This window comes from Paramormyrops kingsleyae, chromosome 21, assembly GCF_048594095.1.
Source record: "Paramormyrops kingsleyae isolate MSU_618 chromosome 21, PKINGS_0.4, whole genome shotgun sequence".
In the NCBI taxonomy this organism is placed as follows: Eukaryota; Metazoa; Chordata; class Actinopteri; order Osteoglossiformes; family Mormyridae; genus Paramormyrops; species Paramormyrops kingsleyae.
Genome location: NC_132817.1, coordinates 6,971,382 through 6,997,496, shown reverse-complemented (window position 1 = coordinate 6,997,496; position 26,115 = coordinate 6,971,382). Strand labels below are relative to the sequence as shown.

At 50.1% G+C, this 26,115-nt stretch overlaps 1 protein-coding gene across 3 annotated transcripts in view; it reads left to right on the top strand.

Annotated features, from left to right (window-relative positions):
• The window catches only part of slc7a14a (solute carrier family 7 member 14a), a 48,606-nt gene extending 23,025 nt beyond the window's left edge, over positions 1 to 25,581 (top strand). The window contains exons 1-11 of one of the 3 annotated variants that reach the window (XM_023824377.2): positions 7,092 to 7,398; positions 7,504 to 7,609; positions 7,870 to 8,081; positions 17,167 to 17,216; positions 17,320 to 17,707; positions 18,012 to 18,248; positions 20,648 to 20,865; positions 21,467 to 21,613; positions 22,632 to 22,840; positions 23,151 to 24,028; positions 24,394 to 25,581. In XM_023824377.2, coding sequence (XP_023680145.1) covers positions 17,404 to 17,707; positions 18,012 to 18,248; positions 20,648 to 20,865; positions 21,467 to 21,613; positions 22,632 to 22,840; positions 23,151 to 24,028; positions 24,394 to 24,746 — 2,346 coding nt within the window. In that variant the 5' untranslated portion in view covers positions 7,092 to 7,398; positions 7,504 to 7,609; positions 7,870 to 8,081; positions 17,167 to 17,216; positions 17,320 to 17,403 and the 3' untranslated portion in view covers positions 24,747 to 25,581. Of the gene's footprint in view, positions 1 to 7,091; positions 7,610 to 7,869; positions 8,082 to 17,166; positions 17,217 to 17,319; positions 17,708 to 18,011; positions 18,249 to 20,647; positions 20,866 to 21,466; positions 21,614 to 22,631; positions 22,841 to 23,150; positions 24,029 to 24,393 lie in introns of those variants that run through there. The other 2 variants (XM_023824379.2, XM_023824378.2) reach the window with 2 other exon arrangements.
• The last annotated feature ends 534 nt before the right edge of the window (positions 25,582 to 26,115 follow it).

The following is a 26,115-nucleotide window of genomic DNA, read 5'->3' as shown; positions in this document are numbered from 1 at the left end:
CATTGCCTTTGAGGAGTAACAGGGTGGGGGCTATGGCGTAAAACAAACAGTGATGGCCAGTTTTTCCAGAAGATCTGGAAAGTTCATTTCTTGTCTTTTATTAGGCCTGGGATTGATCTTCTTTTTTTGGGGGGGGGGTGGGGGTGATCTGGCAGCACACCTGCCAGGATGGGGCTGTAGCATTTCTTTCAGTTTGACGAAATGTTTTTTTATTGAGGCTGAAGTCACGGTGGAGCAGTGGTTAGCACTGTAGCCTCTGGGACCAGGGTTCGAGTCTCCACCTTGGCGCCATGTGTGGAGTTTGCATGTTCTCCCTCTGTCATCGTGGGGCTTCCTCTGGGTACTCTGGTTTCCCCCCACAGCCCAAAAGCATGCTGAGGTTAATTGGAGTTACCAAATTGCCTGTGGGTGTGCGTGTGTGAGTGAATAGTGTGTGAGTGTCCCCTGCGATGGGTTAATGCCCCATCTTGGGTCGTGTCCTGTCTTGTGGCTCCGGACCCCCCCATGACCCTGAATAAAACAAGTGGTTCTGGAAAATGGATGGATGGATGGATCGAAGTCCCGTACTGTCAGGAGGCTGGAGAAGCGTGCAAACTGTGAATAAGAATCCACTGGGTTCAGAGTTTTCTTTAACGTGCTGCTTGGATCTCTGCGTGTGCGTCTGTGGGAGGTTCGACTGATGCCAAGACCGGGATCAGCCCACCGCTTCGTGAGATCGAGCGCCCAGTGAAACATGACAAATTCACGACCGGGTTGAGCGTTAAGAAACTTTCTCCTTGCCCGTCATTTCTGCTGAAAATAGATCATCCTGGAAAATGACACCGACCTGTTTGTGACCTGATGTTTTTGTACCTACCTGGAGTGCTGTTTCCCCGTCTGATTCAATGGTTTTGACTCCTTTTGACTCCTTTTTGCAAGCCGCCTCCCCATTGCCCTGGATCTCGCCCCCTTTGCTCCTCCTCTCTAGATGCAGCGTGACGCGCTCCTGACTGATGGTGTCTTAGGGGCGGATCCTCTGGCTCAGAGCCCGAAGCGATAAGAACGTTACCCTGGCAGGTCTGCTTCCTTTCATCAAATGCTGATTAGGCTTTGACTCATCACCATGCTGAGCCTCAGACTCTTACCCGCCCCCCCCCCCCCAGGCCTCACGTAGCTTAAGACCAACCGCTTCCGTTGGAAGTGAACAAAAGCAGACAGCTCCCTTATGTCACATATGCCACCCCTCCCCTCAGAAGATGGGACTGTTTGTGTTGATGTTGAGTTAGAGCACTGTGAAGGGCATCGGGATGAGTTCGGTGGCTGACTGCATGTGTGACAGGCGTGAGAAGGGTGTGGATTCCGGCGCTGGGAAGCTCCAGTGAGGCGTCTTCTACAGGAGGGCAGGTGAGGCCACAAGGCAGGGCCACTGTGCTGGTTTGGGGCTGGAAGCGACCAAAGAGGCCCCTGCCTTACCCAGACAGTCAGCACACACTCAAACACACGTGAGCCATAAAAACGGCAGCGGAGACAAGATTCCTTTCAATACAGTCACTCATCTTGTCAGTAGTGTAACAACACCGTGGCCTCGAGGTTACAGACTCTAGGACAGTAGATTTCTTCTAATCTCCACTGAGGCATTCTGGGTAATCCCTCCACTGGCGGTCTACAGACTAGGGCAGATTTCTGGATCAAATAGCACCCTGCTGGCATTCACTCATCCTGGCTCTGAGGTGTGTAGTAGTCCCCCCCCCCCCCACCCCCCAAAGAGCCCAAGTGTTGGGGGGGTATCTTTATTGAACCATTTTAGCTTGTGTGGATGGCAGGGCTGAGAAAATTCCAGCACGTTTTCCTAATAGCCCCACCCGCACAGCTAGTGGTTCATTTATCTCCGTAACAACACCATAAATCTCTTTAAAATAACAGTTTAAATATGAGTCTGTATCCAATTAGTCATGTATTGCTCTGGTATGAAAGTGTAATGGCTGTTCAATTATTAAATACCCGAGCTGCGGAGCTGTGAATATTCAGCCCCCTGTCTGATCACCGCGTCACATTCCTGTAGAGGTTTGCGTGGTTATTGAAGGTGCAGGAGACACCTATAAATTTTACAACTTCAAAAATCCGAAGGGAATTATGGCTCAGATGTAGACCCATGCATGAAAAACAGAAGTGAGATGTGGAGATGCTTTAGTTAATATGGACCATGAAGACTGTCCTCTATCAGACAAATATATACCTAACGAAAACTGTAGCCCTGTATCAGACAAAGATATACCTAATGTAGACGGTAGTCCTGTATCAGACTAATATATACCTACTGTAGACTGTAGTCCTGTATCAGACAAAGATATACCTAATGTAGACTGTAGTCCTGTATCAGACTAACATATACCTAATGTAGACTGTAGTCCTGTATCAGACTAACATATACCTAATGTAGACTGTAGTCCTGTATCAGACTAATATATACCTAATGTAGACTAGTCCTGTATCAGACTAACATATACCTAACGTAGACGGTAGTCCTGTATCAGACTAATATATACCTAATGTAGACTAGTCCTGTATCAGACTAATATATACCTAACGTAGACGGTAGTCCTGTATCAGACTAATATATACCTAATGTAGACTAGTCCTATATCAGACTAATATATACCTAACGTAGACGGTAGTCCTGTATCAGACTAATATATACCTAATGTAGACTAGTCCTGTATCAGACTAATATATACCTAATGTAGACTAGTCCTGTATCAGACTAATATATACCTAATGTAGACTGTAGTCCTGTATCAGACTAATATATACCTAACGTAGACTAGTCCTGTATCAGACAAACATATACCTAACGTAGACTGTAGTCCTGTATCAGACTAACATATACCTAATGTAGACTAGTCCTGTATCAGACTAATATATACCTAACGTAGACGGTAGTCCTGTATCAGACTAATATATACCTAATGTAGACTAGTCCTGTATCAGACTAATATATACCTAATGTAGACTAGTCCTGTATCAGACTAATATATACCTAACGTAGACTAGTCCTGTATCAGACAAACATATACCTAACGTAGACTGTAGTCCTGTATCAGACTAACATATACCTAACAAAGGTTGTAGCCCTGTATCAGATAGATGGATCAGTTATTGTTTAGTTAAGATTTGTGAAACAGCACCCTAAACAGTCTTATTTTAGACGATGTTATCTTTATTATTCAAAAATGATTTAAGAATCTTTCGTACATCGCATCCTTTCATGATCTGTCTATTGCATGTGTGCCCATTGCGATTTCACACACCCTCCCCCCCCCCACAGGGGCAAATTGGGGTCCCCCAAATTTCACACTCCTCCCCACACCACTGTTTGCAGTATTTCATATGTATTACTTCATTGACTTTTACTTTAATGGTGAAAAATGTGGCTAAAACAGAGACAAATGCGTTGCAAGCAGATGTGTCCAGACTTTTGACTGGTTCTGTATTTGTTAACAGTGTTTACCTGAGCGCCCAGTGGTCTGGTCTTCCTCCTTGTCTTCCTCTTTGTCTTCTTCCTTTGCCCTTACATTTACATTTCTGAGAGAAACCGGGGTCTGACTCTCCCTAGAGCAATTTGTTCCCCCAACCCCCCCCCCCCCCCTTTGCTTCGTGCCCCGACCGTTGCAGACAGGCTCATAGAAGGTTTGGGGCAGATTCCACATTGGCCCTCTCAGCTTCTCTGTTCTTGAACGACTTTTTAAAACTCATTTATTTTCCTTTGCCTCAAAGAAAGTGTCCCTTGGTACAGTTATCCTCTGCTGGGTGCTAAAAGCAGCCTCTCTCCGCTCACACCGTGACTCCATCACCGGTAACCGAAAGAAAGTTTGTTTGCCACATGTTCAAGCTGTAGAAAACCAGACGCAGCCCTCTGAGAATGTGCTTTGGCCCTTCAACCAAGAACGGCATTGATCAACCCAGCATGTAATGCTAGCATTGCTTCTCAAATTACAGTGGGGGGTCTGGGGGCAGGGGGCGGGGGATCCCTTTGGCTGGGCCTCGCGGTTAGAGTAGCTCCTGAGGATAATCTGGGCCGTTCAGCCTCAGTGTGAAATTAGGCGACGCCGGGGAGCTAAGCTCATTTCACGCCATTGTCTGCCGATGAATGGGTAGAGCGCGGCACAGCAGTGTAATAGCTACTGCTCGCTGTCGTCCTGCTAGTCCCCTCGTGAGCGTGATTGCAGGCTTAGGAGCCCAGGAGTTCCCACAGCAAAGGCAAAGGCAGCCACAGCAGCCTGATGTGAGTTCCCAGCATCCAAGCGGAACTGGTGCGAGATGCCTTAGCGGTTCCCCTTTCCAGGCCGTTGCTAATGATCGCTAATTCCTAGCCCGTCGCTAATTCCCAGCCCATTGTTAATGATCGCTAATTCCCAGCCCATTGCTAATGATCACTAATTCCCAGGCTGTCGCTAATAACCGCGTATCCACCTGACTGTGCAGCTCTTGTCGGCTGTTAGCATTTCGCTCGCCACCACTGACCCCTCAGGGTTGAGGCGTGCCGCTTTCCAGCTGCACAGCTATGGAAGCAGTATGCAAGGCTCATTTTGAACCGCTGCAGGATATTCTTCCAATTTGTGACCCCACCTCTCGAGAGTTTGTCTGAAGGCTGTGGGGGCGCATCGCCGACAAGGGACTGCCCCCTGCCGATCGAAAACCTTCTGATTCAGAAGTAACAACCAGGGGGTGTGATTTTGTTGTACCCTTGAGAAAGTTAGGCACCATTAATCATACAGCAGAAGCGATGCATATCTGGATTAAAATGCATGGGACTGCAGCAGCTCATTGCTGCACATCTGATCGCCCAGTCGTTTGCTGCGGTGGTCGCCTTGGTGATTGCATTTGCTGACGTACTGGTCCTTTTGGGGGCGGGGGGGGGGTGGTTATGGAGCGCCTGACTCGTGGCACATTTTGGTAATCTGTGGGAACATTTTGTCACACAAAGCATGTCATGCATGAAGCTAAGTATGGAGCTGTCCTGCCCTTTATTATTCATCTTCTCAGGCACAGGATACCGTCTGTCCGCCACAAAGAATGTAATCTATCTGGAGATCCCACTGTTTGTTGGCGCTAAGTAATCTATTAAATAAGATCACCCATCTCAGAAGGACCACCTGCTCGCTCATGTCCCTCACGCAGCTGATTGTTATACTTCCTGTATTTATTTCCCTGAGCAACTGGGCAAGCATCAGATGTTGAGGAATGGGACAGGTGACCACCCGTCAACCCTGGTAGGAACTCTCCATCTTGCAGACGCTGACCGCTTTTATTAGCTGGACCCCAGGATCAGAACCGTGGTATACAAAGGGGCCATCCCGTGGACTCGCAGTCCGTCGGCCGGGCTGACAAACGTGCTACAGTGCTCTCTGCGGGAGTCGACATAGGACAGAGATTACAGACTTTTCCCCAGCCAGAGCCTCAATGACAGCTGCCAGTGGAGTCATTGTCTGTTTAACAAACAGGCAATACAAGCTGGTTAAGTTACACTAGTATGTAATTCTATCCTCATGAATAATTTCCATTACAGCATAAAAGGGCTGTAATGTGAAAGCCAAAGACATATGCTCATTGAAAAGGGATATAATCGATGTTCATGGCATTTTTGATGCACCGCCATCCCGCTGAAATCCTGTGTGATGAGTGGCTGGGAGCATAATGTTTGTGTTTGGAGGAGATTGTTCATGAGATGCTGTTCTGGAGACCAGGGCTGAAATGCCCCCCCCCCCCCCTTTAACAAAGCACTGGATGTCTCGCCACATACACTACATCACAGAATTGATTCTATTACCTCTCTGGTTCCATAGTACATACTTCTTCAGACCCCCTAATTAGGATACGAGTGAGTCACGGTTAATTAGCCACTCCAATCTCCCCCCTGATTCCTGGACTTCAGATGCCCAAATAGCAGACCCCCCCATCTCACATCCCCCACCGGCCATCTCACATCCCCCATCTCACATCCCCCCCACCTGGATGTGGCTGCTTCTGTCATGCTGTCTGAGCAGCAGGCTGGTTTCTCCGCTGTAGGTGGTACGGCCCAGACAGAGGCTAATGAGTGACTTTCTCGCGAAGCCACCCCCCCCCCCCCCCACACCTCGAAAGAGAGCCCCCACCTCAAAGAGGCCCCCGCACCCTCAGCACCAGCTGAGCTCTTCTAATTAGCACCTTTTCAGGTTTTTTAATCGCCATGGAAAGACGGGCGCTGGGGAGGGTGGCGTCCAACAGTCCTCTGAAGGCCGTCCGCCCATCTCACACTCAGAGACGCTCTGCTTGAATAATTCAGGCCTGTACATGCCGGTTGTCATGAGAAGAAGAAACTCCAACTTCCTTTTTTTCAGGAAGGTGATAACCCCCCCCCCCCCCCCGGGTGGGGGGCTCTGCATGCTGGATTATTTGGGGAGGGGGGGGGAGGTCAGCAATAATGCTGCATAACATTTACCTCAGAGGTCGGAAGTCAGAGCTGGGAATGACGTCACACCTGAGTTAATCGCGTTCCAGCACAAGCTGCCATTTAGCAATACCAGTTCTGGCCAGTTCATTGTTAGTCATTGTCAGCAATATCAGTCAATAACAACACAATATGGCGGGCGAACAGTACAGTGTATACGACCGATTTAATGACACAAAGAAGACATAGCTTTCAGCCAGTTAGAATTCTGAGTCTAGGTTGCCCTGACTTTCCGAGTAGGAATTCTGACTTCAGGGGGTGTGCCAGTTAAAATCTCCAGCTGGCAAACTCAGTTCCTCCAACTTTGAATTTTAACTGGAAAGCAGCATAAGGTTCAGCAGTAGACAGTGACTCACACACAATAGGTGAGAGTTTAGTTACACACTCTGCACAAGCACATGTCATCTTAAACACTCAGACACCAAACACATTTACCCTTAAGCTGGCCTGCTCCTGGCTGTCACCAAGAGCCTCATGAATCTGCTGCTTAATAATTAACTAAGGTGCAGGAAAGGGATGAATAATTAATTTGGGGTGGCCCTATCATTGTCTGGGTGGATGTAAGATGTGTGTGGTCCATTTACATGGATTATTCATTTATTCCTCTCTGCAGTATTAAGGTTTTACGGTTTCAGTCATTACGAAGTTGGTCACAGTTAGTTTAATATTACCCCCAAACTGTCCCGTGCGGCACGCGGACGCGGCTTTGCAGCCGCGCAGCATATTTATTTTTGTTCGCCAGTTCTTTTATTTGATTCCCACGGCTTATTAGACGGCCGATCCAGCGTGAAAGGGAGCCGTAAGGCTGCTCGGCTCCTCTGCCCATCCGCGCCCCACAACACCACACCCCCAAGGTTAACGACGCATTTACATCCGAGGTTAACTCGGTTCACGGGCGAAGCGGTTTGAAAAATCGTAACTCAAACGAGCCGGTCTGTCAATCGTTACAATTGATTGCACATATTTTTTTGTCACGCATCGCGCCTTCCTTGTGGTATTTTAACATATGCATTGTGTTTTACGAAGTCGTCCTCTAGTAGGACGTGTGCTGCAGGCAGTGAAGTCCGCAGTGGCTGTCTGTGTGTATGTTCCCGGCGAGCGACGGCACAGTCGCACAGGAGTAAGATGTGCATAATATCCCAGGTAAGTGACATCAGGGCGACATTGACGTAGGCAGATGTTGAGTGGGGAGGGGGAAGTATGTTGTTAAATAATAAATCGTACGCGGGTCACGTGGGAAAGGCTATGAATAATTCAGGACCTTTACATCACCCCTCGTCCTGGTTTTGTGTACGGTCATGCTTTACGCCTTAATACGCAACGCCGGGAATGGATTTCCGTAAGAGTTCCGTTCTGCTTCAACCCCTTTCCTGAAAGTTCATCCCCATCTTTTTCTTTCGTAGAGATCTAGCGTTTGCTCGTGAAAATGGCGCATAGAGATGCCTCCCCGGCTGGGTCGCCGTTTGCCGTCTAACACAGAGACGGAAATGCATCGTCTCTGAGCATCACCTGCGTTTCGCTCACGGTCTCGCCTGCGCCACCCCATCGGGCGGTGCTGCTGTGAGATGCGGTAGTTCTCTAACGGTGGGAGACAGGATCCAGCGCACCGATCGAGGTATTTACTGCTGCTTGTGTGAGTCCCGGTGCCGTACCGTGTATGTGCATGCGACTCCCCGTTTCAGTGTGCGATGGTGCATTTACTTCTCCACCCTGCAGTATCCAGAACTGCTAACTGGCATTTTAAACGTCTACACCTAAGCCCATTTAGATTGATATGGTGAATTGAGATCTGAAATGCACTGTCGTTTTCCCCTGATTCGAAGGAGCCCTACGGATGCTCTGGGTTATTTAAACTTACCTGCACGAACAAACTCTCAGGAGAACTACGGGGCGTGTAGATTCTGGGACACTTACAAACCGAAGCTTGTATTTAACGGCGAAGGATTATCATTATCATGCGCTTCACATATATGTATATGTTCTATATGTGCTCTTAATTGCTAAAATATGAACAGTTAAACTCATTAAAGATGTTTAAAGGACATTAAAGTATTCAGCCACGGCGTCGATTGCATAAGTACGTCTGTAAAATGATTTGAAATCATTTCGTTGACAGCAGTGGCTTTGGGCTGTATGCTTTTATTTTTCTCTGACTATATTCCATGCTGTTTTACCAATAATGGCACAGGAGGTAGTCCTGGATGTCGTCTGTCGGTCGCTCTGCGCCCCGCTGCCCGGTTGATATTGTTGCTGTCCGCGGTGCTGAAATCCTGCTTCCTCATCCCTCCATCAGAGATCGTTAGAAAATGGACACGGCACCGACAATCTATAACTGTAAAATTGCACCCTATCAGGCGTGGATCTAATTTCCCATACTCGGAATTATTTGATGTATAATTCATTACCTGATCTGACTGAAGACTCTCGACACAAAAGATACCCTCCTGTAGCGCTGAATTATTAACATCCTCTTAAGGGATGTTGAAATGAGTAGTTAACAATGTCTCCTTTCTCCTCTTTTCTGTAAACGTGGCTCCCCTTCTCTTCCCTTCAATTACTGAATTACTGGTGCAGAGTTGCTAGCCTTCAGTTGTAGTCGCTCGTTAAGCCGCTGGTAGTTTCATTATTTGTGGTCGCCCGCAGAGGATCAGTAGATGAAAGTATATGAAGCATTATGATGGCTGAAAATAGGCTATCCGTGATTAAGGCAATCTCTCCATTAACCACCCTGCTTAACAAAGGAGCAGGAAGGAGAACCTTTGAACTTAGTTTAATTCTACTTCCTTGGATTTCCATTAAAAATACTCACCTCCCAATTGACTTCTGCAGGCGTTTAATACATTTTGTCTGTCAGACATCTGGATTATAGGCAGCTGTCCTACAGCTTCACCTGATTGCTTGAATGCAGCTGTTTTATTCAAAACTTTAACTGGGTTTAAATCCCTGCGGGCGTCACCCAACCCTGGAATTATGGGTAGGAAATATAAACAAAGAAAGAAGAATTAGCTGGTCTTTAGCAGCATTAATCACAATCATGTATAGAATAGGAGAATGAGATGCACATGAATTCCTGCCTGCTTGACAGATCTGGCTCTTCCCAGCTGCCAGGTCACAGGTCTGCCCCTAAGCACCACGCCCCCCCCGCCACACACAAAGCACTGCACAAACACAGCTGTTTCCTGAGCTTCCTGAGGGCCGCCACCTACCCACACCGTCGTGCCCCTACCCACACCTTCTCTGGCACAAAGCCCGACCAAAGCTGACTGGCTCTCCTGACATATAGTTACAGGGCTTGAGCCGGCGACAGTGAAGAAGGCACTGGAACTGGAGTCAGTGAGGGTGCAGTGTGATGGCCAGTGCGGGGTGGGGTGGCCTGGCCCCCAAGCCGATGGATTCAGTTATGGGAGAACATTTTGCATTTGGATGCTAACCAACTATGACCGTTCCAGCAATCTAGTAAATGGCTAGTAGCGGGCAAAGCAGGAAATGTTTAAATCGATAGGATTTATTTGTTCTTCTGTTGCTGTGTTTATTTTGTCACTATGTAATGTCCCCCGTCGATGGCAGCACCCGCAGCGAGCTGGACGTCAGTGCTTGCCACCTGTTGGGTTGTAAAATCGTGAGATAATAGAGGCATGGATATCAAACCAGGGACGCTGTTGAAAGCGAGACAGACAGAGAGAGAGAGAGAGAGAGAGAGAAAGAGAGAGAGGGAGTGTCTGACGATCCCTTCACCTGCACTGCTGTCAGGCTGACTCACAGGCCGCCTTGTCGGCCAGAACGCAAAGAGCCCCCAAAGGCTGACGTCAATGCCCCGTCCGCACATAAAGGCCTAATGCAATCAACGGGCCGCCATGTCGCCGGCGCTCACGTCTGAGGCGCCTCGCCCCCCCCGATCGCCCCCCTCCAAGCACCAGCAGCACCTGGGCCCCTCGTTCACAGCAGATGTGCTCTCTTTTCTGACTTGCCCCAGCCTTGTGCTGCCCTTGAGAGACCCTCAGGCCATCTGCTTATTTTAAACATTCCAGACTCTTCCACATCGCAGAGGCGGGGTAGGGCCCCGCTGGACCGGAGCCGTGTGCGTAGCGGCGAGTCTGACGTTTTCGGGTTAGCTGAGCTGCCGCGAGGAGGCGCGGCTCAGACCCAGAGCTGTGGCCGGTATTTTTGGGTTTTATAGTTGCCTCGTTCTGTCCCACATATAAAATGAATCGCCATTTATCGCTCAAAGGGGCGGGTCGGCATTTAAATGGCTGATGCTCTCCATACTGCCCCCAATGGCAAAACACTGTAACTACAGTGACACTGAAACTGAAAAATGGCTTTGCTATTTTTTTGATTGTCCATCTGTATGTATACGAGAGAGGTAAATTATAGTGTGCTTACTAAATGTGTCTTCATGAAGTAACTAAGATAATTTCTCACAAGATAAAGCAGAGCTTAAGAGACCTATGTAATACCAACTTTGATAAAATATGCAGTTACGGTATTTCGCCTTAGTACGGCACCATATATGGCTTGCCTTTGACAAAAAATAGAAATAGCGGTTTAAGACGCAGAATAGAAAAATAACGACATTTGTCCGACATTTGGATTTTTTAATTTTCATGAGGAACGAAAACTAACTGTAAAGTTTATCTAACCTTATTTAAGAAGTCTGACGATGATCACTGGGGATTGTCACACGATGCCGTTTAACACGTTTTATTGACTGCAGTTATTTCTTTTTCATTCTGCGCAGTGAGGCGCCAGGAGGCCTGGTAGAAATGTGAGCCAAGGACGAAAGAAGGCTGTTTGGCGTGCTGACTTTTCCAGTTAATTATAGCGTGTGTCATGTTCTGCGGCCCCGTACGGCAGATTGGAGCATATCGGATCCTAACGAGCAAGTAACAGCTGATGACACTCCTATTGTTTTTTTTGTTTTTTTGTCACCCCCCCCCCCCCCCCCCCACCCGTAACAGTTCCAATGAAACAGTGCTTAGTTTCACCAAGATTCCATCATGGGCATCAGCTCTGGCAGCGGTATGCAGCCACGCCGGGGGGGTGTGGGGAAATGCCTGTCTATGTGATGGCTGACTGCCCTGGGGGGGAGACATCACCGTGGGGGCACTATAGGCCTGTGGCTTCAGTCCTGCCCTATGTATATAAGGGAAGCGAAAACTGTTTTGTTTGTTTGTTTGTTTTTTTTAGCTAATTTATCTCCGATACACTATAAAATCTAATAAGTTGACTTTACTTAGAAAAAGCGAGGAAACAGATTGCCTCAATTTTTTAAGTAACTGATTACTTGTAAGTGGTTAAAACTTGTTTGTTATCATTAACTCAAATTTGCAAATTGGTTTAACTATAGTGATAGAAGTAAGGGTTGCTGAGGGTGCATCTCTGGTCTGTTTCGTCAAAGAAAAACACAGAGCTGTTCATCTCGCAGTGGCTCAGATGCGATTTTGCATGTTTTTGCGCATAGGGGTCTGCATGGCAGCTTAGGTTTAAGATGACGGAATCACAGCAGCAACATGACTGTAGTTCCGGATCCTGACCAACAATTTCCTAATAGATATGGTGTCTACAAGAGGGATCTCACAATGAGGGAATCTTATGCTTATGTCCAAGGGAAGCAAATCCATGGCTTAGGCTTTTCTTGTCCATTACGGGACCCCTGGTGCATGAGTTGATTAAATTTTTACATAGTGCAAGTTGCACTAAATCGAGAGAAGAGGGAAGCCAGAGAGCAACAGATGAGGAAAATAAAATTCTTTAGATATCAATTTGAAAAAATGAACCTCTAAGATTCAAGGCCCTCAATCCCCCCAGGCAAGCTGTCCGTATACAAACCAAAAACAGGTGTCTGAGACACGTCAGCTCTGGCTTGTACTGGCTCCTAAACTGCTGTGGTCATTTTGTTTCCTCTTTGAAAAGTCCTGACTTTGTTTTCAGAGATGACTAAGCTACTTCGTATATTTATATTGCAGGGAATGACTTCCACGAAGAGCAATTAACATTATTAAAACGCCAAATCGAAAAAAAACCTCTGGCCATTTGTCCAGTGTCCTGGCCGAAACCAATAAACTGGTTTGGCAGGCAATTTCTAATTGGGTCTCAGTGATGATGACATTTTCTGGCCGCATTAGGAGAAAGTAGCTCTTGCCGCATTTTTGGCATTTATTAGACTGCTCACATTTCCGGTTATTAAGCTGGCGAGCAGCCGTGGTGGTGAGCTGGACACCGTAATGTGTGTTTGCAGAGTACTGTCTGTTCCAAGCTTATTAATGCACTTCAGAGTGTCTCTGTGAAGCCTCAGTAATTAGGACATCCTGTCCTCTGCCTAAAAAAAGTTAGAGTTAAAAAGCATCTTCAAGCATATGTTTAACCTCCTGTCTGTGCTCTGCTGGCCCTGTCACTGTATGTGTCCCTCCTGTCTGTGCTCTGCTGGCCCTGTCACTGTATGTGTCCCTCCTGTCTGTGCTCAGCTGGCCCTGTCACTGTATGTGTCCCTCCTGTCTGTGCTCTGCTGGCCCTGTCACTGTATGTGTCCCTCCTGTCTGTGCTCTGCTGGCCCTGTCACTGTATGTGTCCCTCCTGTCTGTGCTCAGCTGGCCCTGTCACTGTATGTGTCCCTCCTGTCTGTGCTCTGCTGGCCCTGTCACTGTATGTGTCCCTCCTGTCTGTGCTCTGCTGGCCCTGTGTCACTGTATGTGTCCCTCCTGTCTGTGCTCAGCTGGCCCTGTGTCACTGTATGTGTCCCTCCTGTCTGTGCTCTGCTGGCCCTGTCACTGTATGTGTCCCTCCTGTCTGTGCTCTGCTGGCCCTGTGTCACTGTATGTGTCCCTCCTGTCTGTGCTCAGCTGGCCCTGTGTCACTTTATGTGTCCCTCCTGTCTGTGCTCTGCTGGCCCTGTGTCACTGTATGTGTCCCTCCTGTCTGTGCTCAGCTGGCCCTGTCACTGTATGTGTCCCTCCTGTCTGTGCTCTGCTGGCCCTGTGTCACTGTATGTGTCCCTCCTGTCTGTGCTCTGCTGGCCCTGTCACTGTATGTGTCCCTCCTGTCTGTGCTCAGCTGGCCCTGTCACTGTATGTGTCCCTCCTGTCTGTGCTCTGCTGGCCCTGTCACTGTATGTGTCCCTCCTGTCTGTGCTCTGCTGGCCCTGTCACTGTATGTGTCCCTCCTGTCTGTGCTCAGCTGGCCCTGTCACTGTATGTGTCCCTCCTGTCTGTGCTCTGCTGGCCCTGTCACTGTATGTGTCCCTCCTGTCTGTGCTCTGCTGGCCCTGTGTCACTGTATGTGTCCCTCGTGTCTGTGCTCAGCTGGCCCTGTGTCACTGTATGTGTCCCTCCTGTCTGTGCTCTGCTGGCCCTGTCACTGTATGTGTCCCTCCTGTCTGTGCTCTGCTGGCCCTGTGTCACTGTATGTGTCCCTCCTGTCTGTGCTCAGCTGGCCCTGTGTCACTTTATGTGTCCCTCCTGTCTGTGCTCTGCTGGCCCTGTGTCACTGTATGTGTCCCTCCTGTCTGTGCTCAGCTGGCCCTGTCACTGTATGTGTCCCTCCTGTCTGTGCTCTGCTGGCCCTGTGTCACTGTATGTGTCCCTCCTGTCTGTGCTCTGCTGGCCCTGTCACTGTATGTGTCCCTCCTGTCTGTGCTCAGCTGGCCCTGTGTCACTGTATGTGTCCCTCCTGTCTGTGCTCTGCTGGCCCTGTCACTGAATGTGTCCCTCCTGTCTGTGCTCAGCTGGCCCTGTCACTGTATGTGTCCCTCCTGTCTGTGCTCTGCTGGCCCTGTCACTGTATGTGTCTCACCTGTCTGTGCTCAGCTGGCCCTGTCACTGTATGTGTCCCTCCTGTCTGTGCTCTGCTGGCCCTGTCACTGTATGTGTCCCTCCTGTCTGTGCTCAGCTGGCCCTGTGTCACTGTATGTGTCCCTCCTGTCTGTGCTCAGCTGGCCCTGTCACTGTATGTGTCCCTCCTGTCTGTGCTCAGCTGGCTCTGTGTCACTGTATGTGTCCCTCCTGTCTGTGCTCTGCTGGCCCTGTGTCACTGTATGTGTCCCTCCTGTCTGTGCTCAGCTGGCCCTGTGTCACTGTATGTGTCCCTCCTGTCTGTGCTCAGCTGGCTCTGTGTCACTGTATGTGTCCCTCCTGTCTGTGCTCAGCTGGCCCTGTCACTGTATGTGTCTCACCTGTTGAATCACCAGTCTCTGATCTGTTCTTAATGTCAGTACCAGCCTGTTGCCCACTACAGATGTATCAGAAGGTCTCCACACTTCGGCTTCCAGGCTAGTCTATGCTTGTATCTAAATAAACACAGCTGGGTGTGACATTTTCTGTGGTTATTTTCACAGTTTAGTCATTAGCGCTTGCAGCTGCTGATTGGCTTCTCTGCTCCACACGGAGAGTCAGTCTGCCTGCTAATTATCCCGCTTCTGAAGTTCAGCCTGTGGTTTTTTTGCCCCCCGCCCCCAGGTGCTCCTCTGCCTGAGGTACATTAAGTTCTGCCCAGCGCCAGTAATGGCACCGGGACCTCGCAGGTGCCGTTAACCAGCTTCCAAAGGGGAGGCTGTATAAATGTCGCATTTCTGCCAATGTGCAAAAGACCCAAGAATCGAATTACTCTTACATAGCATGCAGCACCTGGACTCTCTCTAAATCTAAAAAATAGAAGGGAATACTGAGCAGATGAAAGTAGAGAGGTCCATTGGTCACAGTTAGTTAAGTTTAAAAAAATAATAATAAAACTGCAAAATTCACCTGGATAAGCATAATATAAAATGTATCTAAATAAAATGATGGTAATTACATAAAACGACTTTAAAAGGCTATGTGTAACAATCACACCACTGGATACACATTTGCTACTGCAGGGATGAGATGATAAATAATTAATATAATTTAATATAATTACTTGTTTTAAATAATGGTGAGTTTTCAGAGCGCAGTGGTAAATGGCTACGTGTTTTTGTTGTTTTATGTAGCGCCCATAATTAGCCCGTGGCACCGTCTGCCGTAAATCTACACACGATGCCAGCAGACCTATTAACTAATACACCTCATTTAATTCCCAGAGCCCTTTCATTGATGGATGACCCTTCCTCTGATCTATTAATAATGTCCTCCCTGAACATGAACTTTCATTAATGACGAAGGGGGAAAAATGGCTTCCGTTATTGATCGGGGCCTCCTCCCGGCCGTCCAGTTGGGAAATCGATGCTGTGTTACAGGCTGGTCATACTTTTGAGTGAGAACAGGAGGGGGACGTGGATGTGATTACAGTCGGGTCTGTATCCTGTTGTTTCTCGACTGTAAACAGCACCCACCGCGCTCGATCGCGTGCGCATGTGTTGACATTTAGTGTCCTGCCAATCTCCCAGCTCTTTCAGGACTTCCTGCTCTTTGCCAGGTTCTTCCCGAGCTCCTGAGACATCCCCACGGGTTTTAGTTGACCACTTACTACTGAGGAACGGGACGGAACGGCCCATGATGGTGGCTTGAGCTGAATCTCAGGACTGCTACCAGGAGGAAGTCGGGGTGTCGGTCTTGGACCTGAAGGATCTTGCTGTTTCTAGATGCAATAACCTCTAGCTAACTGAGGCACCATAGGCGGTCTGGAGCTCATTCACACTCTATCCACTGCTGTCCATAATCAGGCCATAATTAGCCAATACAACTTCCTGCTTATGTCTCAGTCAGTGTTCCAGGTACCTGTGCTTCTTGTGTTGTGCCAGGACAGCCGGTCCTGTGGTCAGAGAATTAAAGATAATGGTGGAAAATGATCTAAACAAAGCTGCTGTGTGCTGGGGGTTTAATGATGATGGATTCGGATGAGTGGTAATTACCCCCTATGGTCTCCGTGTGCGCTCGGTGAATGGTACCGCCTCAGCAGGCAAATCCAGCAGTCTGGAACGAGGCAGGAAGGAACAGGGGCGGGAAGAGGAAGGAGTGAGTGTGAGAGAGACGGTCAGAGGAGAAGGGTGGGTGGCAGTTTAGGGTTGAGAGACATTTCCAGGTCAGCAGTTCCTGCTGCCTCTTCTGCTGGCCTCCCTGCCTCCAGCAGTCTGCGCTGACTCGCTATGTTATTCTTTCAAAGAGTTTTTAAGGTTTTTTTTGTTCCTTTTGCCAGTTCATATTTTTAGGTCTGGTTGTTTCTTTCCAGACTTATACAGTCTCCCCCAGAAGCACAAGTCTGAAATAAATTCTTTCTCACCTGCTTTTTGCCTTAAGGGGGGGGGGTCACCATAGCGACACTATGCTAATTTTTGTTTGCCTGTGGCAGCGCCCTGCTCATTTGGCGCCGGTGTTCATTCCAGGACCGCAGCCGCAGATGCTGCTAATTAACTGAAGAGTCGCCCATCCTACACTGCAGGCAGGAGCGCCACATTTTACAATCTGCACTTTATCGATTCTGCTGCACGGCCCGGTGCTGAAGGCCGTCCAACTGCCTCACGCGGAGAAGCAGGTGTCCATCAAACCCGCGATTAGGTCGTCGTTTGGTAGTTGTTGCGGAGGGATTAGACTGCTTGAGTACAGCAGTGTATAATTACTGAAACCCCAGCCTCGAGCAGACAAACACGCTCGCGCGCGTCAGGGTAAGTGAACTGACTCGCGGTCTTTATGCTTGAGAGATGTTTGTCCAGCTATCTGGTCCCAGCCTTGGGCCAAGACGAAAGCGGCGAGATGTTTTTAAGGTCCATGTGTCTGTTTTCTGTGTCCCCACAGAGCGAGTCCCCGCCTTGCATCATGTGGCTCAGCGCTGACTCAGATTTCCTGTGAGAGGCCTTGAGAGAGAGATTCATTTCCCGACCCCCCCCTCCCCCCCCCCCCCCGTCCCGTCCCGTGTCAGAGCTCCCCAATCTCTCTCCCACCGGACAGGAGCCGTCGAACTCGGCCCTCGTCACCCTCTGCAGGGAGACCCGCCACATCGCTGTTAATCGTCTCCGAGACCAGTGGGCCGACATGAGTGGGCTTTTCGCCAAACTGGACCCCCGGCGGATCCAGTGGGGGGCCACGTGGCACGCCTTCCAGTCCCGTATCCTGCGCACCAAGCCCGTGGAGTCCATGCTGGATGGTGCCACCGGCACCGGCGCCCACGGCACCAAACTCGCCCGTGTGCTCACCACCGTGGACCTGGTGTCTCTCGGCGTGGGCAGCTGCGTGGGCACCGGCATGTACGTCGTCTCCGGGCTGGTTGCTAAGGAGATGGCGGGCCCCGGAGTTATTGTGTCCTTCATCATCGCTGCAGTGGCTTCAATCCTGTCAGGTGACAGTTCCCTGCCAATCACAGCCTAGTTGCACGCATGTGGACACACCCACCCAGGGACTTATAGTAAATCCAGCCTGCACTGTCACACGTCATGTTATCGCAGTTAACTCTTTATAAACACTGTGCATCCTCGTGTATTTTATCGTAGATCTTCTTCCAAAACAGGAGAATAATATAACTGGGGTGTGGACAAGTCTCATTTGAAATGGCTCTCCTCCGCACACAATTTGGGATCAGTCTTCCCTGCTCTTAATTGGCCCTCGTTCCTCGCGATGTTTCATGTAAACACCCTCCCTCACAGGAGTGTGCTACGCCGAGTTCGGCGTGCGTGTGCCCAAGACCACCGGCTCCGCCTACACCTACAGCTACGTCACGGTGGGCGAGTTCGTGGCCTTCTTCATCGGCTGGAACCTCATCCTCGAGTACCTGATCGGCACGGCGGCGGGCGCCAGCGCCCTTAGTAGCATGTTTGACTCGCTGGCCAATCACTCCATCAGCGGCTTCATGATCAACCACGTCGGCACGCTCAACGGCCTGGGTGAGTCGCGGCGGCACGGCGGCCAGCAGGGGGCGTAGTGATTCGGGGGCCATGCTCCCATTCTGAAAAGATAACTCCTGTTCGCATCTCTAAACTACTTCAGCCAGTATTCATTTATAGAAACTGGACGGTTGTATTCTTGAACTGATTAAGAACTTAATCTAAGATGACAATAAATTATGCTTGTAAATATTACTAATGGGGACATGAGGGGTGCTGCCTCGCACATTTGGGACCAGGGTTCGAGTCTCTGCCGTGCTTCCGTGTGTGGAGTTTGTATGCTCTTCCCTTGTGGTCGTGGGGTTTCCTCCAGGTACTCCTGTTTCCCCCCACAGTCCAAAAACACGCCGAGGTTAATTGAGGTTACCAAGTTGCCCGTAGGTGTGCGTGTGTGAGCGTGCCCTGTGATTGGTTGGCACCCCATCCTGGATTGTTTTAGCCTCCAACTCTGGACCTGTGGCAACCCTGAATAAGTCAATAGATTTACAGAAGATGGATGGATGGATGGGAGCATGAGGTATCAGGAACCTTTTCTGAATCCTCCAGATTGCTCTCATCCTCAGCTCCAGTCCTCAGCTCCAGTCCTCAGCTCCAGTCCTCAGCTCCAGTCCTCAGCTCCAGTCCTCAGCTCCAGTCCTCAGCTCTAGTCCTCAGCTCCAGTCCTAAGCCCGATCCCTGTTCCCATTCTGCTGTAACTGTTGATAATGTTAATCATCCTTGATCATATCCCAGAAGGCACAGGGAGTTTTATCTCTCACAGATGGGCCCTTGCCCATGTATATAATGTAATATACAATGTCAGTGTGAATAATGTAATTGTTTTTCCCAGCATGAGTCGCTAATGTTGCCTGAGCTCAGCGCACCCTCTTCAGACATCCCCTCCTCAGTCATGCGCCTCCTTTCATGCACAGATGCTTCGTCGTCGTGGAAACCGCCCCAGTTCTGAGGCTTGGTCCCTGAGGATGGACGGAGCGATGGGCGGGGGGGCCGCATGGCAGTGTTTCACAGTGACACCTTACGTCCCTGCTTTTCAGGGGCATTTGTTTCTTAAGAGCATTTTGCTGTTTCTGAATATAAAATACTTGTTTTGAATGTTTATAATTGACAGATTTTTGATTTTCGCCTCTGGCACGGTGCACTGGGGCAGGGGGGGGGGGTCAAATCACTGACGCCGGGGCTCAGGAAGAGAGGGATCTGTGCAGAACAGGCAGGTGGGTGTACGTGCATGTAAAGGGCATGCATTGTTTGCGAAGAGGAGGGCTCTAGGCAGTGGAGGAGTAACCCACAAGGAGGTGGAGGAGGAGGTGCACCATGGGATATGTGTGCACCACAGGCGAGTGAAATGAGCTGGTGGGTGACACAACCGCGTGGATGTCAGGTGACCAGTCAGGTGGCCAGTCAGGTGACCAGTCAGGTGACGTGGTGCCAAAATGACAGTAGGAGAGAATGTGCAGATGCGATGAAGCCCGTGTGTGTGACAGCGACACGTGACGAGCTGGGAGAGGATCCCTTCAGCTGCTGGTGCCGGCCTCCATGTTGGTGATGAATGAGTTGATCGAGCTCTGTTCCAGCGGGTTGGGGGGGTATGGGTTCAGAGAAAGGCTACCATTACTACAGTAGCCCCTGCTCACATCATGCCCCCCACCACACTGTCTGCAGGATATTACCCTTTGGTGGGGTAGAGTGGCGCCATAAACTATGTAATTCAGTGGTGGATGCTGAACCCTGCCCCCAGAGTTTATTATCATGTGCTGGGGGGGGCATACAGCTTACAGCTGACCCCGTGAGACGTGATATTACATCCTGGCTGGGGGGGACTTTATCTTCATCAGCCATGCCTGGGTCAAATAACCCCCCACCCCTCATTAAGAAGTTGGGGGGTTGTCATCAAAGCAAGCCTTTTTCAGAAATAGTGGAAAGGTTTAAGTGTATCTTCCCTTCCCTGTACAGCCACAGCAAGCTTTGTCCAGCTAATTTAAAAGCTGGTCAACTGAGAGGTATTTCTGTGAAGCCTCAGCCGTCTGAGAGAGAGAGAGAGAGCGCGAGTGTGTGTGTGTATGTGCGCGTGTGTGTGTGTGTGTATGTGCGTGCGCGCTTTCGTCGTTCTAGCAGCTACTGAAAAGCTGACCTTGTGGGGGTGTATCCACCCTGTCACGTGGGGGTGTCTCTTTTGACATGCTCTTCTTTTTCACAGATTCTTTTGATTCTGCTAAAGTGCACGATGTCCCTAAGCTTTTTTTTTCATCTTTTATCAAGTTTCTGTGGGATGACGCTAGGAGCTGTTTATTACACTGATAAAGTGCTCAGTGCGATGATGCTACAAGAAAAACTGAATCCAAAAGTGTGTGTGTTTGAGAAGGAAAAATAATGAATTACCTATCTTATCCACCCCCCACCAGGCAAAGGAGAGCAGTCGTACCCGGACCTACTGGCGCTGCTGATCGGCATCTTGGTGACGGTGATCGTGGCGCTGGGCGTGAAGAACTCGGTGGGCTTCAATAATGTGCTCAACGTCATCAACCTGGTGGTGTGGGTCTTCATGATGATCGCCGGCCTCTTCTTCGTCAATGGCACCAACTGGGACGAGGGGAGGTTTCTGCCTTTCGGGTGGTCCGGGGTAAGCACTAAAAGTGTGCGGCTCTTTCCACGGGACGGGATGGGACTGAATTATCCAGGGTCTGTTGGCTAACCGCTGTGCCGGCGCCCCCCCCGCAAGGCGCTGAGGGCCGAAGGCCCGGTCATGCGCATGGGACAGATGCACCGCTTCACTAATTAGCAGTAGCCTGCTTACGCCATGCGGTGGCTGCAGCAATTTGAAAGGCAGCAGTCTGCTTGGCACAGAGTGTACCAGCGAGGCACACCCTGTCTGCAAAGCATCTGTTCAGGTATTAAGGCCATGCAGACAGTCTCTGGCACAGATCCGGAAACCATGATAAGATTTAGTCCGAACTGGCTGAATCACATTTATATGAAGTAAAAAAAAAAAAGTAATTTACATACTTAAGCAATTCGTTTACACAACATGATTCTTTTTATGTGCATTCTGAATGATTCATTTGAAGGACCCCAAACAGTTTGTACAGATATAGGTAATTGGCTGTTGAAAGTTAGTTTTTTTTCCCAGAATTCCTGCCGAGGCCCCCTTTCAGCTATCCACCCTGATGCACAGGTGCTCGGGTGGGGGTGAAGTAACCGTGGAAACCGTGTGTTTTCGGCAGGTCATGCAAGGAGCCGCCACCTGCTTCTACGCCTTCATTGGGTTCGACATCATCGCCACCACGGGGGAGGAGGCCAAGAGCCCCAACACCTCTATCCCCTACGCCATCACCGCCTCACTGGTCACCTGCCTCACCGCCTACGTCTCTGTGAGTACCCAGCATGCCCCTCAGGACCCCTGAAGGTGTTGCTGTCCAGGGTGTGCAGTGAACTGGATTCTGTTCAAAGCTGCGTTCCAGGGTGTGCAGTGAACTGGATTCTGTTCAAAGCTGCGTTCCAGGGTGTGCAGTGAACTGGATTCTGTTCAAAGCTGCGTTCCAGGGTGTGCAGTGAACTGGATTCTGTTCAAAGCTGCGTGCAACTGGCTCGAGTTCAAAAGATTTCTCTGAACCTCTTTTGAACTTCATGTCTGCCTGCATGAATTTGCGCAGGACTGCTGGCTTTCTGCTCACTAGGCTCAACGAGACACATTCATCCCTACTCTTGGTTGCCATAGTTACATATTAATACAGTGGGCTGTTGCTCTACAGACAGTCATACTGCCACCTAGAGCCACTTTGGAACAGGTCTGACCAACCCTTATCACCTGGGTATCTTCCAGAAACCGGAAGATCTCTGCTCTTTTCGAATCAGTTGAACTTTCACCTAGTTCGCTGACCCCTAACAAAGCGGCATCCAATCAGATATAATGTAACGGGTAGGTTCGGCGAATTGGAAACCAAACCGCTTGACGACCTGGAAGAGAAACTAATAATTGTAGTATCTAATAATTGTACTAGTACCCCGAATTATTTAACGTCACCTTAAAGTCACTTCATTTAGAGAAATTCTACTTGGAGGTGTATACATGCAGACACAGGGATACCAGGTTGGTTTTAGTAAACATATTTAGCTAATAAAACTAAAGTAAATGTACTTATAAACACATTTTTTGATCCAATAGCAAGAGAGCAAGAACTTTTTTGTGTAAACCAACAATGTAACTTATGCTGAAAAGCACTTTACAATGGCACATAGTTTGATGGGCTCTTCACGCGCTCTTTCATGACGTAGTATTCACCCGTCCAGCAGCAGGCTAGGACTTTCAGAGGCCGTTGAGCACCGAGGACCTTTGCAACACCTGAAATCCACCCCTGAAGCGTAGTCCTCTCCCCCATGTATCTGTAGGTAAGCGTCATACTGACCTTGATGGTGCCCTACAGCGAGATCGACGCCGACGCGCCCCTCATGGAGATGTTTTCCATCCACGGCTTCCAGGCAGCCAAGTACGTGGTGGCTGTGGGTTCGGTGGCCGGGCTGACAGTCAGCCTCCTCGGCTCGCTGTTCCCCATGCCGCGGGTCATCTACGCCATGGCCGGTGACGGCCTGCTTTTCAGGTGAGGAGCTTCAGGCTATGGAACAAGGTGGACATTTCATATCCAGACAGTAAAAATCCAGACTTTTTTGTTTCACCCAACCAGTAGAGTACTCCAAGACCGTGACTCATTGCCAGTCATTGTGGAGGTCCCATCATACACAAAACACACATTCATATCATTATTCTTTTCTCTACCAATGCTCGCTAAGCTTGCCAGAGTCATTTTACTAGAAATCTGGCAGAATTTAAAGGTTCTTTGAGTGGATGTTCAGGCCCGTCGAGTAAAAACAGACCTCGCTTCCATTTTGATGCGTTCCCTGTGCCTTCAGGTTCCTGGCACACGTCAGCAGCTACACGGAGACGCCAGCGGTGGCGTGTGTGGTCTCGGGCTTCCTGGCGGCGCTGCTGGGCCTCCTGGTGAGCCTGCGGGACCTGATCGAGATGATGTCCATCGGCACATTGCTGGCCTACACGCTGGTGTCAGTGTGCGTGCTGCTTCTGCGCTACCAGCCCGAGGGCGACATCCACGGCTTCGTCAACTTCCTGTCGGAGGAGAGCGCCAAGAGGAAGGAGGGCGTGTTAGCCGAGTGCGAGAAGGAGGCGTGTTCGCCGGTCAGCGAGGCCGACGACTACGGCGGCGCGCCGGTCAACACTTGCGGGGCTAAGAACCTGCCCTCACTGGGGGACAACGAGATGCTCATCGGCAAGCCCGACAAGTCGGCCTACAACGCGAGCCACCCCAACTACGGCACGGTGGACATGGGGACGGGCATCGAGGCCGACGAGTCAGAGAGTCCCCACCTGCGGAAGCTGAAGAAGCTTCTGGGTCCACGGTATTATACCCTTCGTATTCGCCTGGGCCTTCCGAGCAAGATGGACCGGCCCACCCCTGCCACGGGCCACACGGTCACCACTTGCGTCATCCTGCTCTTCATCCTCATCTTCCTCTTCTGCTCCTTCATCATCTTCGGCTCCGACTACATTTCGGAGGGCAGCTGGTGGGCTGGGCTGCTGGTGGCCCTGCTGGTTCTGCTGGGCGCCGGCCTGATCTTCGTCATCCTCCAGCAGCCGGAGAACCCCAAGAAGCTGCCCTACATGGCGCCCTGCGTGCCCTTCGTGCCCGCCTGCGCCATGCTCGTCAATGTGTACCTCATGCTCAAGCTCTCCAGCATCACCTGGATCCGCTTCACCGTGTGGTGCTTCGTGGGTAAGTGGCGTGCTTGCCTCGCTTCCTCTGGGGGGTGCCGCTGAGCACTGCAAATAAGCTGTGTGATCATGAGACCATCATGCATCTGTCTCAGGAATTTGTCGGGGTTTTACTGCTGACTAGCTGAAAACAAACCCATTTATAGCAAATGCTGCTTCCTGCACACTGTATGTTCATCTGGACTCACCCAGCTGCACGCAGGCAGTCTGTGACCTTAGCCTCTAGTTAGCATTACCCCCTCAAAGGATGACGCTGACCCCAGCTGGCCCTCTCCTCTTGCATCCCCACGCCCCTTTGGGCATATAAACTCTGAGTTTAATCCTTGTGCTTGTCTTTGTTTGCGTGTGCGTGCATGCGTGTGGCAGGTGTGCTCATCTACTTCGGCTACGGCATGTGGAACAGCACGCTGGAGATCACGGCGCGGGAGGAGGAGGTGCACGCCAGCACGTACCAGCGCTACGGGGCCGACGTGGACGAGGGCTTCACCGCCGACGATGACCTCTACCCCGGTGGCGACGGCGGCCCCTTCCAGCCGTGGGGTGCCCCCGGGGATACCGGCTACTCCTTCGAGCAGCAGCAACAGCCGGCGCCGGCGTCTGGCGGCGGAAACGACATTCGGACCTCCACACAGAGCAGCAGAGCCAAGAGCAAAGGCAAACCGGGCCACGGCTTCGAGGCCCTGATTGTGGACGATGAGCTCGACTACTCGCCAGAATGAGAACACACTCAGGTGTACTCCAGTGTCAGCCTGGCCTCCCATGGGCTAGAATGTTACCTCCAGCCCCCACCCCCACCCCCTTTAGCATTTTGCTTACAGGCTGTTTTCTATTTTAAAGGTTTATTGCCATGATAGCTTGCGTGTTTTTCTGGATAAGTGTGAGTTAATTGGTGCCTAACGAGTCTGAAGCTAATAGCTAATTGACCATTCTGTCCATTCATTTGCCCTGTAAGTCACCACAGGAAGCACTGCACCAGAGCTGGACACAGATGAATTTTCTAATTTGTTTTTTTACTAAACTGCCAGATAGGCCTTGGCCAGCAGGGTAGAGGAGCGGGTTGCTGGCTTTACAGAGCCAAAAGGGAAAATGATTGGTTCAGAGAGATAACCAATCAGATTGTAGAGGAGGTGGGGCCAAGCCACTGGGGCAGGCGGGACCAACCAATCAGATGTCTTAGTTCTGCCTCTTTTAGTTGCTTGGACCCATCTCCTCTACAATTTGATTGGTTATCTCTCTGAACCAATCATTTTTCTATCTGCCCTCAGAACATTTTTGTATAAGTAAAACACATTCTCCGATGCAGTCAAATTGGATGTTGTTTGGCCTTTGCCGCCATAGTCAGGCCCAGCTGTTTATTTTCTTTTTATCAGTTACGGCAAATTTGGTATATTGTGGCATTTACAAAGGCCCGTCGTGATGAACCGCAGATGCCCTGAGACCCAGATAAGCTTAGCTGGAAGCTTCACCAGAGTGATTCCACTCAGAAAAATGGAAGACATTTCCCCCCCTTTTTTCCCTTCTACTGCTGCTCTCTTTAAAATGACATCTAGCCCAGGGGAGGGGGTTGGGGTTGGGGTTGGGGTTGGGGTGGGGGGAGAGCTGCCACAAATAGTAATTGAACTTTGCTTGCAATAGTGCCTTCATTTGTCAGTGTGAGCTTTTAACTTTTCCACTGTGCTGTCCGTGTTTCTAATTTATTTACGTATTATTTCTTTATTGGACAGTCCCTCCCTGTCAGGGAAGGGGACGGGGGGGCATTCCGGGTGTTTTCTCTGTCAGTTCTGTTGGCTGTTTGTGTCGTTTCCAAGCCGGGTCCCTTGGTGCCGTCGTCAGTGGTGTCCTGCCCACACGTCCTCCTGCTCTGGCTTCTATCCCACTGGCCAAACGGGTGGCTACACATTGACTGTGCGACTCGACCGCGGTATGACCCCGCCCGGCTTGACGGTGTCTCCGCGGGGAGGAGCGAGGGGAGGGGGAGGGGGGGTTGAAGCTGTGAGACTGTTTGCATGGATGTGGGGGTGGTGCATGGATGGGGAGCCCCTGTATGGCTTTGCGCTGGATGCTGATTTCTGCAGTGTGCTGTTCTCT